The sequence below is a fragment of the Chlorocebus sabaeus genome, chromosome 4, assembly GCF_047675955.1.
Source record: "Chlorocebus sabaeus isolate Y175 chromosome 4, mChlSab1.0.hap1, whole genome shotgun sequence".
Lineage (NCBI taxonomy): Eukaryota > Metazoa > Chordata > Mammalia > Primates > Cercopithecidae > Chlorocebus > Chlorocebus sabaeus.
The window spans coordinates 61,045,290-61,058,877 of NC_132907.1; the positions used below are offsets into that span (position 1 = coordinate 61,045,290).

The 13,588-nt window shown below is 41.3% G+C and overlaps 1 protein-coding gene across 1 annotated transcript in view; it reads left to right on the plus strand.

Moving 5' to 3' along the window:
- Positions 1-13,588, plus strand: part of ADAMTS12 (ADAM metallopeptidase with thrombospondin type 1 motif 12) — a 372,068-nt gene that overhangs the window by 342,155 nt on the left and 16,325 nt on the right. The window contains exons 21-22 of the mRNA XM_007961310.3: positions 6,180-6,356; positions 9,494-9,637. Of these exons, the coding sequence (XP_007959501.3) occupies positions 6,180-6,356; positions 9,494-9,637 (321 nt within the window). The remainder of the gene's footprint in view (positions 1-6,179; positions 6,357-9,493; positions 9,638-13,588) is intronic.

Sequence of the window (13,588 nt, forward strand, 5' to 3'; positions counted from 1 at the left end):
ACTGCTGATTTGACAACCCCTTTATTACTTCTGTTAGAATGAACATTGCCCTTTTCATAGTTGAGTCTAGCAGATCTTGATTTATTTCTGAAATGAATCAGAAAGATTTTTACCTTTTGTTTGTAATAATCTGTCTTCCCACATAGGCAACGTTGCCATTTTATTTTAGCAGTAACTTTATCATCTAAGTTATTTGCTGGAAAGTAACAGGAAGTGACAGCCATTCCTTATGGCCTTGGATTTCATGTATTTGTAACTAGTCCTTCTGTCTTATTCTAGTTCTTATCTCCATGTTTATTGAATTTTACAGATTGTCTGTGGCAGTGCTGCATTTTATGGACCTGAATTTTTACAAATGAATAAAATGGGGGAATAGCCTTTGTTTTGCTAAATACAGACAAACCATACTTTCATACACAGCATGTTCCCAGAAACATTTACTAAAGTCCAGTGTGCAAAAGTCAAAACCTAGGATTGTATGTTATAGGAGAGTTTCTATCCTATGAAGGCAAAAATTGAGTAGCAGAAAGGTGGATCATACACTGAGTATCCCTGCATTTATTTTCTGCCGAGACCAGCTCAGTTGGGAAGACCCTAATCCAGCGACGCTAGAGGAATTAAAGACACACACATAGAAATCTAGAGGTGTAAGTGGGAAATCAGGGGTCTCACAGCCTTCAGAGCTGAGAACCCCGAACAGAGATTTACCCACATATTTATTAACAGCAAGCTAGTCATTAGCATTGTTTCTATACATATTAAATAAACTAAAAGTATCCCTTATGGGAAATGAAGGAATGGGCCGAATTAAAGGAATAGGTTGGGCTAGTTAACTGCAGCAGGAGCATGTCCTTAAGGCACAAATCGTTCATGGTATTGTTTGTGGCTTAAGAATGCCTTTAAGCGGTTTTCTGCCCTGGGCAGGCCAAGTGTTCCTTGCCCTCATTCCCGTAAACCCACAACCTTCCAGCATGGGCGTCATGGCCATCATGAACATGTCGCAGTGCTGCAGAGATTTTGTTTATGGCCAGTCTTGGGGCCAGTTTATGGCCAGATTTTGGGGGGCTTGTTCCCAACAGTTTTCCTCTTGATACAATTTTTTTCTGTGTCTAAACCATCACCCTCTCTTGACATCCCTGAGCATTTCAGATTAAGAGGTTCTCAAGAAGAAATGGTCAGACAAGTGCCAATTAAATGGAAGCCTTTAGGAACATATAAGAAATGACCCGAAGATCACCAATGTCCAGACCACAAGGCTCTCCATGATGGCCTCTGCCCATCTTCTCTGTCTACCCCTACCCCCTTAGCATTCTGACCAACTTACTGTTCCCAGTCAAGCCATGCAGGTTCACAGCCTCTGTGCATGCCATTGCCTCCACTTCAAATGTCCCCCACACTATTTTGCCAGTCACGTGAGCATTTACTCATTAAGATTCAGCTCAAGCTTTGACTCATTTATTTAAGCTTTTCTTGACTTCTTCAGGTGAAGTTGACTGTGTCCTCCCGTGTGTCCTCACTAGATTGTAGATAACTATGGCTTGTAATCTTTATTTCTTCTATTCACTTATATGACTTCCCCTGCCCCAGCTAGATTGCAAACCACTTAGGGTAGAGGTACAGAGCTTGGAACATAGTAAGTGCTCAATGAGGGGAAAGTGGGATGGGGAGAGGGACAGGCAGATCCATGAATTTAGAGCTGTTCCGCTTAGAATTTTTGGAATAATTTTTTTTTAACTTTTATTTTAAATTTGGGGTACAAGTGCAGGTTTGCTGCATAGGTAAACTTGTGTCATGGGGGTTTCTTGTACAGATTATTTCATCACCCAGGTATTAAGCCTAGTGCCCATTAGTTATTTTTTCTGATCCTCTCCCTCCTCCCACATTCCACCCTCCATTAGTCCCCAGTGTGTGTTGTTCCTCTCCATGTGTCCATGTGTTCTCATCATTTAGCTCCCACTTATAAGTGAGAACACGTGGTATTTGGTTTTCTGTTCCTGTGTTAGTTTGCTAAGGATAATGGCCTCTAGCTCTATCCATGTTCCTGCAAAGGACCTGATCTCATTCTTTTTTATGGCTTTGTAGTATTCCATTGTGTGTATTACCACATTTTCTTTAACCAGTTTATCATTGATGGGCATTTAGGTTGATTCCATGTCTCTGCTGTTGTGGATAGTGCCACAGTGAATATATATGTACTTGTGTCTTTATACCAGAATAATGTATATTTCTTTGGGTATATACCCAGTAATGGAATTGCTGGGTCAAATAGTATTTCTGTCTTTAGGTCTTGAGGAATCACCAACACCGTCTTTCACAATGGCTGAACTAATATACTCTATTACCAACAGTGTATAAGCATTCCTTTTTCTCCACAGCCTCATCAGCATCTGTTATTTTTTTACTTTTTAATAATAGCCACTTTGACAGGTATGAAATGGTATTTCATCATGGTTTTGATTTGCATTTCTCTAATGATCAGTGATGTTGAGCTATTTTTCATATTACTGTTGACCTCATGTATATCTTTTTTTGAAAAGTGTCTGTTCATGTCCTTTGCCCACTTTTTTATGTGGTTGCTTGTTTTTGGGGTTTTTTTGCTTTTGGGTATAAATTTAAGTGCCTTAGAGATGTTGGATATTAGAGCTTTGTCAGATGCATAGTTTGCAAAAGTTTTCTCCCATTCTGTAGGTTGTGTGTTTACTCTGTTGATAATTTCTTTTGCTGTACAGAAGCTCTTTAGTTTAATAGATCCCATTTGTCAATTTTTGCTTATATTGTAATTGCTTAAGAACAAAGCTGGAGGCATCAGGCTAAGAGACTTCAAAGTATACTACAGGGCTACAGTAACCAAAACAGCATGGTACTGGTAAAAAAACAGACACATGGACCAATGGATCAGAATAGAGAACCCAGAAATAAGACCGCACACCTACAACTATCTGATCTTCAAATTATTTTAAGGGTCTTATGAATGTGTTTAGCATAAGGAAAAGGTCAGAAAGGAATTCTTTCCATATCCCAATTTAGTATTTGATGTATAACTTTGAGAGGAAGAAAGTATTCTGAAATCAAAAGAGAGCACAAACTCAGTGACCTCATACATTTATGACACTCTAGAGTGCTGTGATAGTTTAATCATCTAGTTTATCCTCTTTTGAATACCAATGAAGAAATGGAGGCTTAGAGAAGTACAGTGATTAATCTGCAGTCACATAGCCACTTGATGCCAGGGTCATAGATGGATTTGATCTGTTAGTCCCCCAATCCTATGTTTGCTAGTTGGGCTATACTTCTCTAAACACTCTGTAGGAGTCCAACCTGGGAAGTGTATTAGGAAGACTTCATAAATCAAAAATAGCACAATAAAGAAAAGGTTTTGATTTCATTTTACCTCTGCCAGTGGCCCCAGTAAGCTAAGGGTATTTTTCATTCTAAATCAGTTTGCTTTGCAAATCACAGGAGTTAAACAAACTGATATAGTGATGTGGTAACTGGATTCTATCAGACCTGTTTGGTTTCAACAGGGCATTCGCCAGTCTTTCTGTTCTCATTAGCCTGCCCCTTGTCCTCAGTCTAGTTCACAGGCTTTACATTAGGAAAACAGGAATACAAACGGCCTTCGTCTCAGGCAATAAGAAAATGAATATCACAATTGTCATTCAGCACACAAAAACAAAAGAGCATTAGGACTGGAGTGACTTAATATGCTGTCACTTCCCTCTTGCTAAGAGAATCAGAGGCTCTTTTGAAAATGGAATGGAATAATCATAGATTTAGTGAGTGTCTTCCCTTATTACTGACTTCAGCATATTAATAAATTTTATTTCCCACTGAATGTGAACATGTTCTTGACAAAAGAGTAATGCTAATTTGAAAAATAAGTTTAGGAATAACAGATTATACCAAGGAATGGAAAATAAAAAAGTAAGGTCTCATTTTATGCTTATGTCTTTTAAATCCCCTTTTCCTAATAAAAAGTACTCTTGTTTTAACTATGTGCTATTTCCTGGAAATTTATTTTGTCAGACAAATAGTTGCTTTGAGTGGAAGCTATTAGCATGCTCTCTCATTTGTTCTGTGGTGAATTTTAAGTTTGCTGTTACTGTTTTTCTTTGTGTGTTTATTGTGTGGCAGGAAAATAAAGTTTTCCATTTGTACTTTTGGGAAGCTGTTAGCAAGTATTGCTTATTTCTGATAACCTAAACACACTTGATTTATGGAAGTATCAGAGCATCAATCTGCCCCCTCGTCACATGGGCCCATGTGTTTCCAAGCTACAGACCGATGTTCGAAGTCAGGTGACTTGGTGAAATCTGCCAATCAGAGCAGTGTTTTGGGGTCTATGTCTACTGAAAAGTCTTGAGGAATTTTCTTTCCTTAACCACAGCCCTAGAATCATGGCTATTCCACCATAGCCAGAAAGACAGTGTGATCTTTTACCCTTCAGAGAGAAGAGCCAGATGAAAATACACCTTACAGCAAGGGGCACCCTTTCTTGGTGACTTGTTTCCTTGGCCAAGACTGCCAATGAGATCATTGATGGAAGGATTCAGAGGATAAAGAAACACATTATTTATCCTGTAATTACCAGAGATCTCTTTAGCCCATTGGGAGCCCTCCCAGCTGGCATTTTCTCATAATTCAATGTTGATTCAACAGCTTCATAATGGCCATCTACACTGCCTGTCCCTGTGCTAGGGACCCATGGTGCGATGCAGAACAGGGCAGGGCAGGCTCTGCTTTCATGGCAGTGTTGGATAGTAGAAAGGATGGACAAAATCAATAAAAGTTGCTCTGCAGTTTAGCTTTATGGGATGAAAACAGAAGAGGAGCTGAGACAAATTACAAGAGAAATCACCTCCTTTAGATCAGGTATTCCAGGAGGACCTCTCAGAAGAGGTGCCATTGAAACTGAGGCATTAAAAAAAAGAACAGTAGTGGGTAATGCAGAGAATAGAGGAAGGAATATTCAGGACATGGGAACCCCAAGGACATTGTATTAACCCGAGGAGACCCTGGGGGAGAACCTGGGCTGACGAGCACAGATGTTAGCCTCCATCCCACCTACCTCAGTTCCCCACCTCAGTGTGGGCAGTGACAAGACCCATCAGGCCAGGTCTGGCCATGAGACACCAGGCTGCAGAGCGAAGATAAGCAGAAAGGCTATGGCAAGCACTAGAGTTCTAAACAGACCAGAGAGCAAGTCCCAGACGCTCAGGTTATGATCAGATAAAATCTTTATAGGTGGGGGAGTGGGGAACTGCCAAAATCCAAGTGGTCAGAGAGTCAACAAAAGCAGCACTCTGGAACAGGCTGGGTAAACTTGGTTGTAGGTGACCCGGGCCCATCAGTGTTTATCACCGTCCAAGGGAAGTCAGCAGCCTGCTGAGAAACCTGGGCTGCTGCACAGCGGGTGGGGTCAGAGAGGAGGGGAGTGAGTAGGGCCTGTGTGGTGGCTATCGGGGGCAAGTGCTGAGAAGACTCTCAGTGATGGCTGCAGGTGATGGCGCTGCAGGAGGAATGGTGAGGGTGGGGGCAAGGACAGCCTTTGCTCACACCCATGAGTCAAACCACTGAGTAGTTATGCAGTTTATTTCCCTACTCAAGACCCTTCATGAGAGAGACATACTATCGTATTCTGCGTCCGGCATCATAGAGAAAACCAGCATTCTGAAGGAGAGATGGAGAAGGCTTAGCAGCAATGCCTACTCCTGGGAAGGGATAGGCAGGCCCTCTGCCTCCAGTAAATACTGACTTCCAGAGGGAACGGCCACCCACTGGGGCAGATGCTGTGCCAGCAGGCACTCCAGCCCCAGGGTCTATAATCTCCCCACAGCTGTGAGGTAGCAGTTATGATCCCAGTTTAGAGATGGGACACCTGAGGCTCAGCGTACTTCAGTGACAGGCCCAGGGACTCATGACTAGTGAGTGGCAGAACTGGAATTCTCACCCACCTCTGTTGGCCCTCAACAGAGTTTGGGCCAAGCATGTGTTTCCCGATATCAGGAGCTGCTAGGGTGCCTCCTGCTCTGTGGTGTAGGAGGGAAAGCAGGGTTCACCAGAACTAGACCTAACCTCTCTTTATGACTGGATGCCTGGCACCTCCACAGCTGAGGGGAAGGAAGGGAGGCCTGATGCCAATGACTCAGAGATCGCCTTTGCTTTTGCTTTCCATACAGTGCTCCAGAAACTGCAGTGGGGGCTTCAAGATACGCGAGATTCAGTGCGTGGACAGCCGGGACCACCGGAACCTGAGGCCATTTCACTGCCAGTTCCTGGCCGGCATTCCTCCCCCACTGAGCATGAGCTGTAACCCCGAGCCCTGTGAGGTGTGGCAGGTGGAGCCTTGGAGCCAGGTATGGCGCCCAGAAAGGGAGCGATGTCTTCACACAAGCTGGCAAGCCATGAATCTCGGTGTTACTGCATAAATGTAGAAATCAGGGAAGACCACACCTGCGTCCTGCCAATGACTGGCCTCTGTTCAGTGGCCCCCACCCTGTATCTGGGAAGCCGAATGGGTCTAACACTTTCAGGAGGTGAAAAAATTCCATGGAAAAGACAATGTGTTATGGTTTTAATCACAACAGTTCAGTGTTATGTTGCAGTCTGGTCTCCCAATGGATATACCGGGGAATTGGTGTTCCTGCTGGGGAAATGAATACAATGGGATTATTTGAACAAGGACGAGTCTGATGAGAGCCATTTGCAGACAGAGCCTAACATGCCTCTCTGACACTTCTGCAGTCAGGCTGGGAGAAACAGCCCTATCTTTTCCACACAGTATAATATTAGAGTTTCATCTCTTCTATCTCTCAGATCATTTTACAAATGGTGAGTGTGTGTGTGTGTGTGTGTGCGCGCTCTTTATGAGGGCCCTGGCTCTGCTGGGTCTTAGTTTTACTTTGACACATGAAAACAAGGTTACTTTGGTGAAGTTCTTTGGTGAAGTGTGATGATCTCATTTTTCAACAGGCAAATGTTTAAATATCTCAACAGCTAAAACATACTCCCAACTACATCCACAAATGATAGAAAGAAGACCAAAAAATAAAAATAAAAAAAGGAAGGCCGCATATTTTGAGTGCGTCCAGGAGCTAGGCAGTTTGTCTGCGATACTTGGTTTAATTCTCTCCATGACCTGGATGGTAGGCATTTTTAATCCTATTTTATAGGGGAAGAAATTGAGACTTAGGTTGAGAAACCTACCTGAGACACACAATGAGAAAATACATGGAGTTTTAGTTCAAACATAAGGCATTCGCAACAAGAAAGATTTGATTGCTCATCTTTGATTGCCCATCTTTGATCCTGCTATGCTGTGGAACTTAGCCCAATGGGCATTGAACAAAAAGTGAACTAAGGAGAAAGAATGAATCAATAACTACTTTGCAGGGCACTTACCATGTGCCAGTGAAGGGAAGGCAAAGAATCCCAACCTGAGGCTACAGAGTTAGTGTCAAAGCCTATGGAGGACTGAGTCCCAGCTTACTTACCACCCACCAGCCAAGCATCCACACTGATTCCTGAGGCTCTGGGCCACTACCTAGAGTTTTCTGGGGCAGCAGCCACCACTGTCCCCTCTTCATCCTCCTTCCCCTGCCTACTTCTGGAGTACATGAAGTGTCTGCTACTCCCAGGCTCTGAACCCAGACCTCCAAACTCTCCATAGGTACTGAGCCTGGCCTGGACCTGTTCAGGCAGCAGCTTCCAGAATCCAGGAATTCAGAGACAAGCTTAGATTGCCCTGTCAGAGAAATGGCATTTGCAGGCGATCAAAGATGAGCGATCAAAGATTAGCAATCAAATCTTTCTGGTTATGAAAAAGATCTATCCTTTTGTTTCCTCAGTAGCTTCTAGGATCCCCATCAGGAGCCTGTTCCCTGAAGCCCTTCTCTTACCCTTCTTTCTAAACTGCCCTGTTTTGAGCAAACCACAAAGGTGGTAGAGTTCCCTCTTAAGCAGCAGTAGAGATAGAAAATGTAAAAGTCAGTTGAGTACCCGGAGCTGCTGTTAAGGAATTGGGCATCTTTAGGTACTTTCCCTGCCCGTGGTGCTGATTGCCATCCTGGGAATGTTACGAACCCATCTGGCAAGCATATCGGCCCGCCCCGACTACCCTCCATGGCAGATGCATTTTAGCTATGGGACCATCTCTACACCAGTGGTAGTCAAGCTTTATCATGCTTCAGGACAACCTGGAGGGCTTGTCAATGCACAGATGGATGGGTCCTACCCCCAGAATGGCCAATTCAGGGGATCTGAGGTGGGGCCTGAAATTTTGCATTTCTAACAAACACTCAGAAGATGCTGAAGTTGCTGGTCTGAGGAACATTTGAGAACCACTTTTTTGACCCCCTTTTCCTGGAAATTACTTGGCCAGGTGGTGCTGAATCTATGTGCACATAGGTAGGTATGCACAAGAACCCCAGATGTGGAATTCCTCTCCCTGTCTCCTCAGATGGGGTTAAAAACAGATTGAATAAGTGGGAAAAAGTTGATGTTGATTCTCAAAGCTGGAATATTGTAAAGGTGCTACATTAGTTCTTTTATTGAGCAGAAAAGATTAATTGCATATAATTTCCCTGTTTTCTATGATACTACCACACACATACTACCTGATGTGATGGACATGATGTTTGCAAGACAGCCATAATTATCTTGTTGTTATTGTTGTAACCATGCTAAAACTAAGATTTTTCGAAGTGCTTTTCAAAATACTCAAAGAACTTTTCAAATATTCTTGGCAAATTATTTTATTTCCTCCTAAAAAAACTCATGCACATGAGATAATGTATCTTATAGAATTATTCTAGTAAGCAAAAACCTGACATGTTTCAGAATTCTACACTTTTAGAAATCTAACTTGTCATCTTGAATTTATTTTTTGAGTATTACAGTCAATGCATCTAAGTCCTGAGTGAATCCATCCATTTTATTACTCCTACTATGGACAAATTTAATTCTAAAACTTTATGCAGTGGAAAAGGAAGACTAAATCTCATTTTAATAGGAGGCAAACAAAATTGTATTGCAAATGTGTGCCCCCCTTTTGGGCTGTCAGAGATAATCATTATAAAAAACCTAAATTTTACATTTTTGTTTCTAAAAAACTTTTTTCAGAAGACAAAATGCAGATAAAATAATATCCATTCTGGAGTGACCACTCATTTAGGTTTTTTTAAAAAAAATTCCTTCCTTTTGACATATTGTTTAACATTAGACTAGTTGGCATCTTCTGACTTTTCTCCTCCTTATGTCTTCAGGATTTGCTTCATCAATATTTCTGCCTCTCTTTAATTCTTGTTTCCCCATTTAAAAGAAAAATAGTGAGTGGTCATTGTAAGGAACTTGCAGGAATGCTATAAATTCCCATACAGATACCAATATTCCTAATAACACTGTACACAACAAAATGACAATACGAAGTTCTTCACTTATCATTAAACGTGTCTCCACCTGACTTTTACCTAATCTTGTCACTGCTGTGTATCAGTGCTCCAGGTCCTGTGGAGGCGGAGTTCAGGAGAGAGAAGTGTTCTGTCCGGGAGGCCTCTGTGACTGGACAAAAAGACCCACATCCACCATGTCTTGCAATGAGCACCTCTGCTGTCACTGGGCCACTGGGAACTGGGACCTGGTAAGACTCGTTTATACATAGTTTTTTTTACTTTAGCTTTTTTTTTTTTTTTAAATACTTTAAGTTCTAGGGTACATGTGCACAACATGCAGATTTGTTACATAGGTTACATGTGTCATGTTGGTTTGCTGCATCCATCGACTCATCATTTACGTTAGGTATTTCTCCTAATGCTATCCCTCCCCCAGCACCCCACCCCCTGACAGGCCTCAGTGTGTGATGTTCCCCGCCCTGTGTCCAAGTGATCTCATTGTTCAATTCCCATCTATGAGTGACAACATGCGGTGCTTGGTTTTCTGTCCTTGTGATAGTTTGCGCAGAATGATGGTTTCCAGCTGCATCCATGTCCCCACAAAGGACACGAACTCATCCTTTTTTGTGGCTGCATAGTATTCCATGGTGTATATGTGCCACATTTTCATAGTCCAATCTATCATTGATGGACATTTGGGTTGGTTCCAAGTCTTTGCTATTGTGAATAGTGCTGCAATAAACATACATGTGCATGTGTCTTTATAGTGGCATGATTTATAATTCTTTGGGAATATACCCAGTAATGGGATGGCTGGGTCAAATGGTATTTCTAGTTCTAGATCCTTGAGGAATCCCCACACTGTCTTCCACAATGGTTGAACTAATTTACACTCCCATCAACAGTGTAAAAGCATTCCTATTTCTCCACATCCTCTCCAGCATCTGTTGTTTCTTGACTTTTTAATGATTGCCATTCTAACTGGCATGAGATGGTATCTCGTTGTGGTTTTGATTTGCATTTCTCTGATGACCAGTGATGAGGAGCATTTTTTTCATGTGTCTGTTGGCTACATAAATATCTTCTTTTGAGAACTGTCTGTTCATACCCTTTGCCCACTTTTTGATGGAGTTGTTTGTTTGTTTTCTTGTAAATTTGTTTAAGTTCTTCGCAGATTCTAGATATTAGCCCTTTGTCAGATGGGTGGATTGCCAAAATTTTCTCCTATTCTGGAGGTTGCCTGTTCACTCTGATGGTAGTTTCTTTTGCCATGCAGAAGCTCCTTAGTTTAATTGGATCCCATTTGTATATTTCGACTTTTGTTGCCATTGCTTTTGGTGTTTTAGTCGTGAAGTTTTTGCCCATGCCTATGTCCTGAATGGTATTGCCTAGGTTTTCTTCTAGGGTTTTTATGGTTTTAGGTCTAACATTTAAGTCTTTAATCCATCTTGAATTAATTTTTGTATAAGGTGTAAGGAAGGGATCCGGTTTCAGCTTTCTACATATGACTAGCCAATTTTCCCACCACCATTTATTAAATAGGGAATCCTTTCCCCATTGCTTGTTTTTGTGGGGTTTGTCAAATATCAGATGGCTGTAGATGTGTGGTGTCGTATCTGAGGCCTCTTTTCCATTCTATTGGTCTATATATCTGTTTTGGTACCAGTACTGTGCTGTTTTGGTTACTGTAGACTTGTAGTGTAATTTGAAGTCAGGTAGCCTGATGCCTCCAGCTTTCTTCTTTTTGCTTATGATTGTCTTGGCAATGCAGGCTCTTTTTTGGTTCCATATGAACTTTAAAGTAGTATTTTCTAATTCTGTGAAGAAAGTCATTAGTAGTTTGATGGGGATGGCATTAAACCTATAAATTACCTTGGGCAGTATGGCCATTTTCATGATATTGATTCTTCCTATCCATGAGCATGGAATGTTCTTCCATTTGTTTGTGTCCTCTTTTATTTCATTGAGTAGTGGTTTGTAGTTCTCCTTGAAGAGGTCCTTCACATTCCTCGTAAGTTGGATTCCTAGGTATTTTATTCTCTTTGTAGCAATTGTGAATGGGAGTTCACTCATGATTTGCCTCTGTTTGTCTGTTATTGGTGTACAGGAATGCTTGTGATTTTTGCACATTGATTTTGTATCCTAAGACTTTGCTGAAGTTGCTTATCAGCTTAAGGAAATTTTAGGCTGAGACAGTAGTGTTTTCTAAATATACAATCATGTCATCTGCAAACAGGGACAATTTGACTTCCTCTTTTCCTAATTGAATACCCTTTATTTCTTTCTCTTGCCTGATTGCCCTGGCCAGAATTTCCAACACTATGTTGAATAGAAGTGGTGAGAGAGGGCATACTTGTCTTGTGCCTGTTTTCAAAGGGAATGCTTCCAGTTTTTGCCCATTCAGTATGATATTGGCTGTGGGTTTGTCATAAATAGCTCTTATTATTTTGAGATACATTCCATCAATACTGAATTTATTGAGAGCTTTTAGCATGAAGGGCTGTTGAATTTTGTCGAAGGCCTTTTCTGCATCTATTGAGATAATCATGTGGTTTTTGTCATTGGTTCTGTTTATGTGATAGATTACATTTATTGATTTGAATATGTTGAACCAGTCTTGTATCCCAAGGATGAAGCCCACTTGATCATGGTGGATAAGCTTTTTGATGTGCTCCTTGATTCGGTTTGCCAATGTTTTTTATCTCTGCCTTCATTTTGTTATTTACCCAGTAGTCATTCAAGAGCAGGTTGTTCAGTTTCCATGTGGTTGTACAGTTCTGAGTGAGTTTCTTAATTCTGAGTTCTAATTTGATTGCACTGTGGTCTGAGAGTCAGTTTGTTGTGATTTCTGTTCTTCTACATTTGCTAAGGGGTGCTTTACTTCCAATTATGTGGTCAATTTTAGAATAAATGTGATGTGGTGCTGATTTGGGGTGGAGAGTTCTTAGATGTCAAATAGGTCTGCTTGGTGCAGAGCTGAGTTCAAGTCCTGGAGACCCTTGTTAACCTTCTGTCTTGTTGATCTGTCTAATATTGACAGTGGGAGGTTAAATCTTCCATTATTATTGTGTGGGAGTCTAAGACTCTGTAGGTCTTTACGGACTTGCTTTATGAATCTGGGTGCTCCAGGATTGGGTGCATATATATTTAGATAGTTAGCTCTTCTTGTTGAATTGATCCCTTTACCATCATGTCATGGCTTTCTTTGTCTCTTTTGATCTTTGATGGTTTAAAGTCTGTTTCATTAGAGACTAGGATTGCAAACCCTGCTTTTTTTTGCTTTCTGTTTGCTTGGTAGATCTTCCTCCATCCCTTCACTTTGAGTCTATGTGTGTCTCTGCATGTGAGATGAGTCTCCTGAATATAGCACACTGATGGGTCTTGACTCTTTATCCAATTTGCCAGTCTGTGTCTTTTAATTGGGGCATTTAGCCCATTTACATTTAAGGTTAGTATTGTTATGTGTGAATTTGATCCTGTCATTATGATGTTAGCTGGTTATTTTGCCCATTAATTGATGCAGTTTCTTCATAGCATCGATGGTCTTTACAATTTGGCATGTTTTTGCAGTGGCTGGTACCAGTCGTTCCTTTCCATGTTTAGTGCTTCCTTCAGGAGCTCTTGTAAGGCAGGCCTGGTGGTGACAAAATCTCTCAGCATTTGCTTGTCTGTAAAGGATTTTATTTCTCTTTCACTTATGAAGCTTAGTTTGGCTGGATATGAAATTCTGGGTTGAAAATTCTTTTCTTTAAGAATGTTGAATATTGGCCCCCACTCTCTTCTGTCTTGTAGGGTTTCTGCTGAGAGATCCACTGTTAGTCTGATGAGCTTCCCTTTGTGGGTAACCCAACCTTTCTCTCTGTCTGCCCTTAACATTTTTTCCTTCATTTCAGCCTTGGTGAATCTGATAATTATGTGTCTTGGGGTTGCTATTCTCAAGGAGTACCTTTGTGGTGTTCTCTGTATTTCCTGAATTTGAATGTTAGCCTGCCTTGCTGGGTTAGGGAAGTTCTCCTGAATAATATCTTGAGGAGTGTTTTCCAACTTGGTTCCATTCTCCCCATCACTTTCAGGTACACTAATCAAACGTAGATCTGATCTTTTCACGTAGTCCCATATTTCTTGGAGGCTTTCTTTGTTCCTTTTTACTCTGTTTTTTCTAAACTTGTCTTCTCGCTTTATTTCATTAATTTGATCTT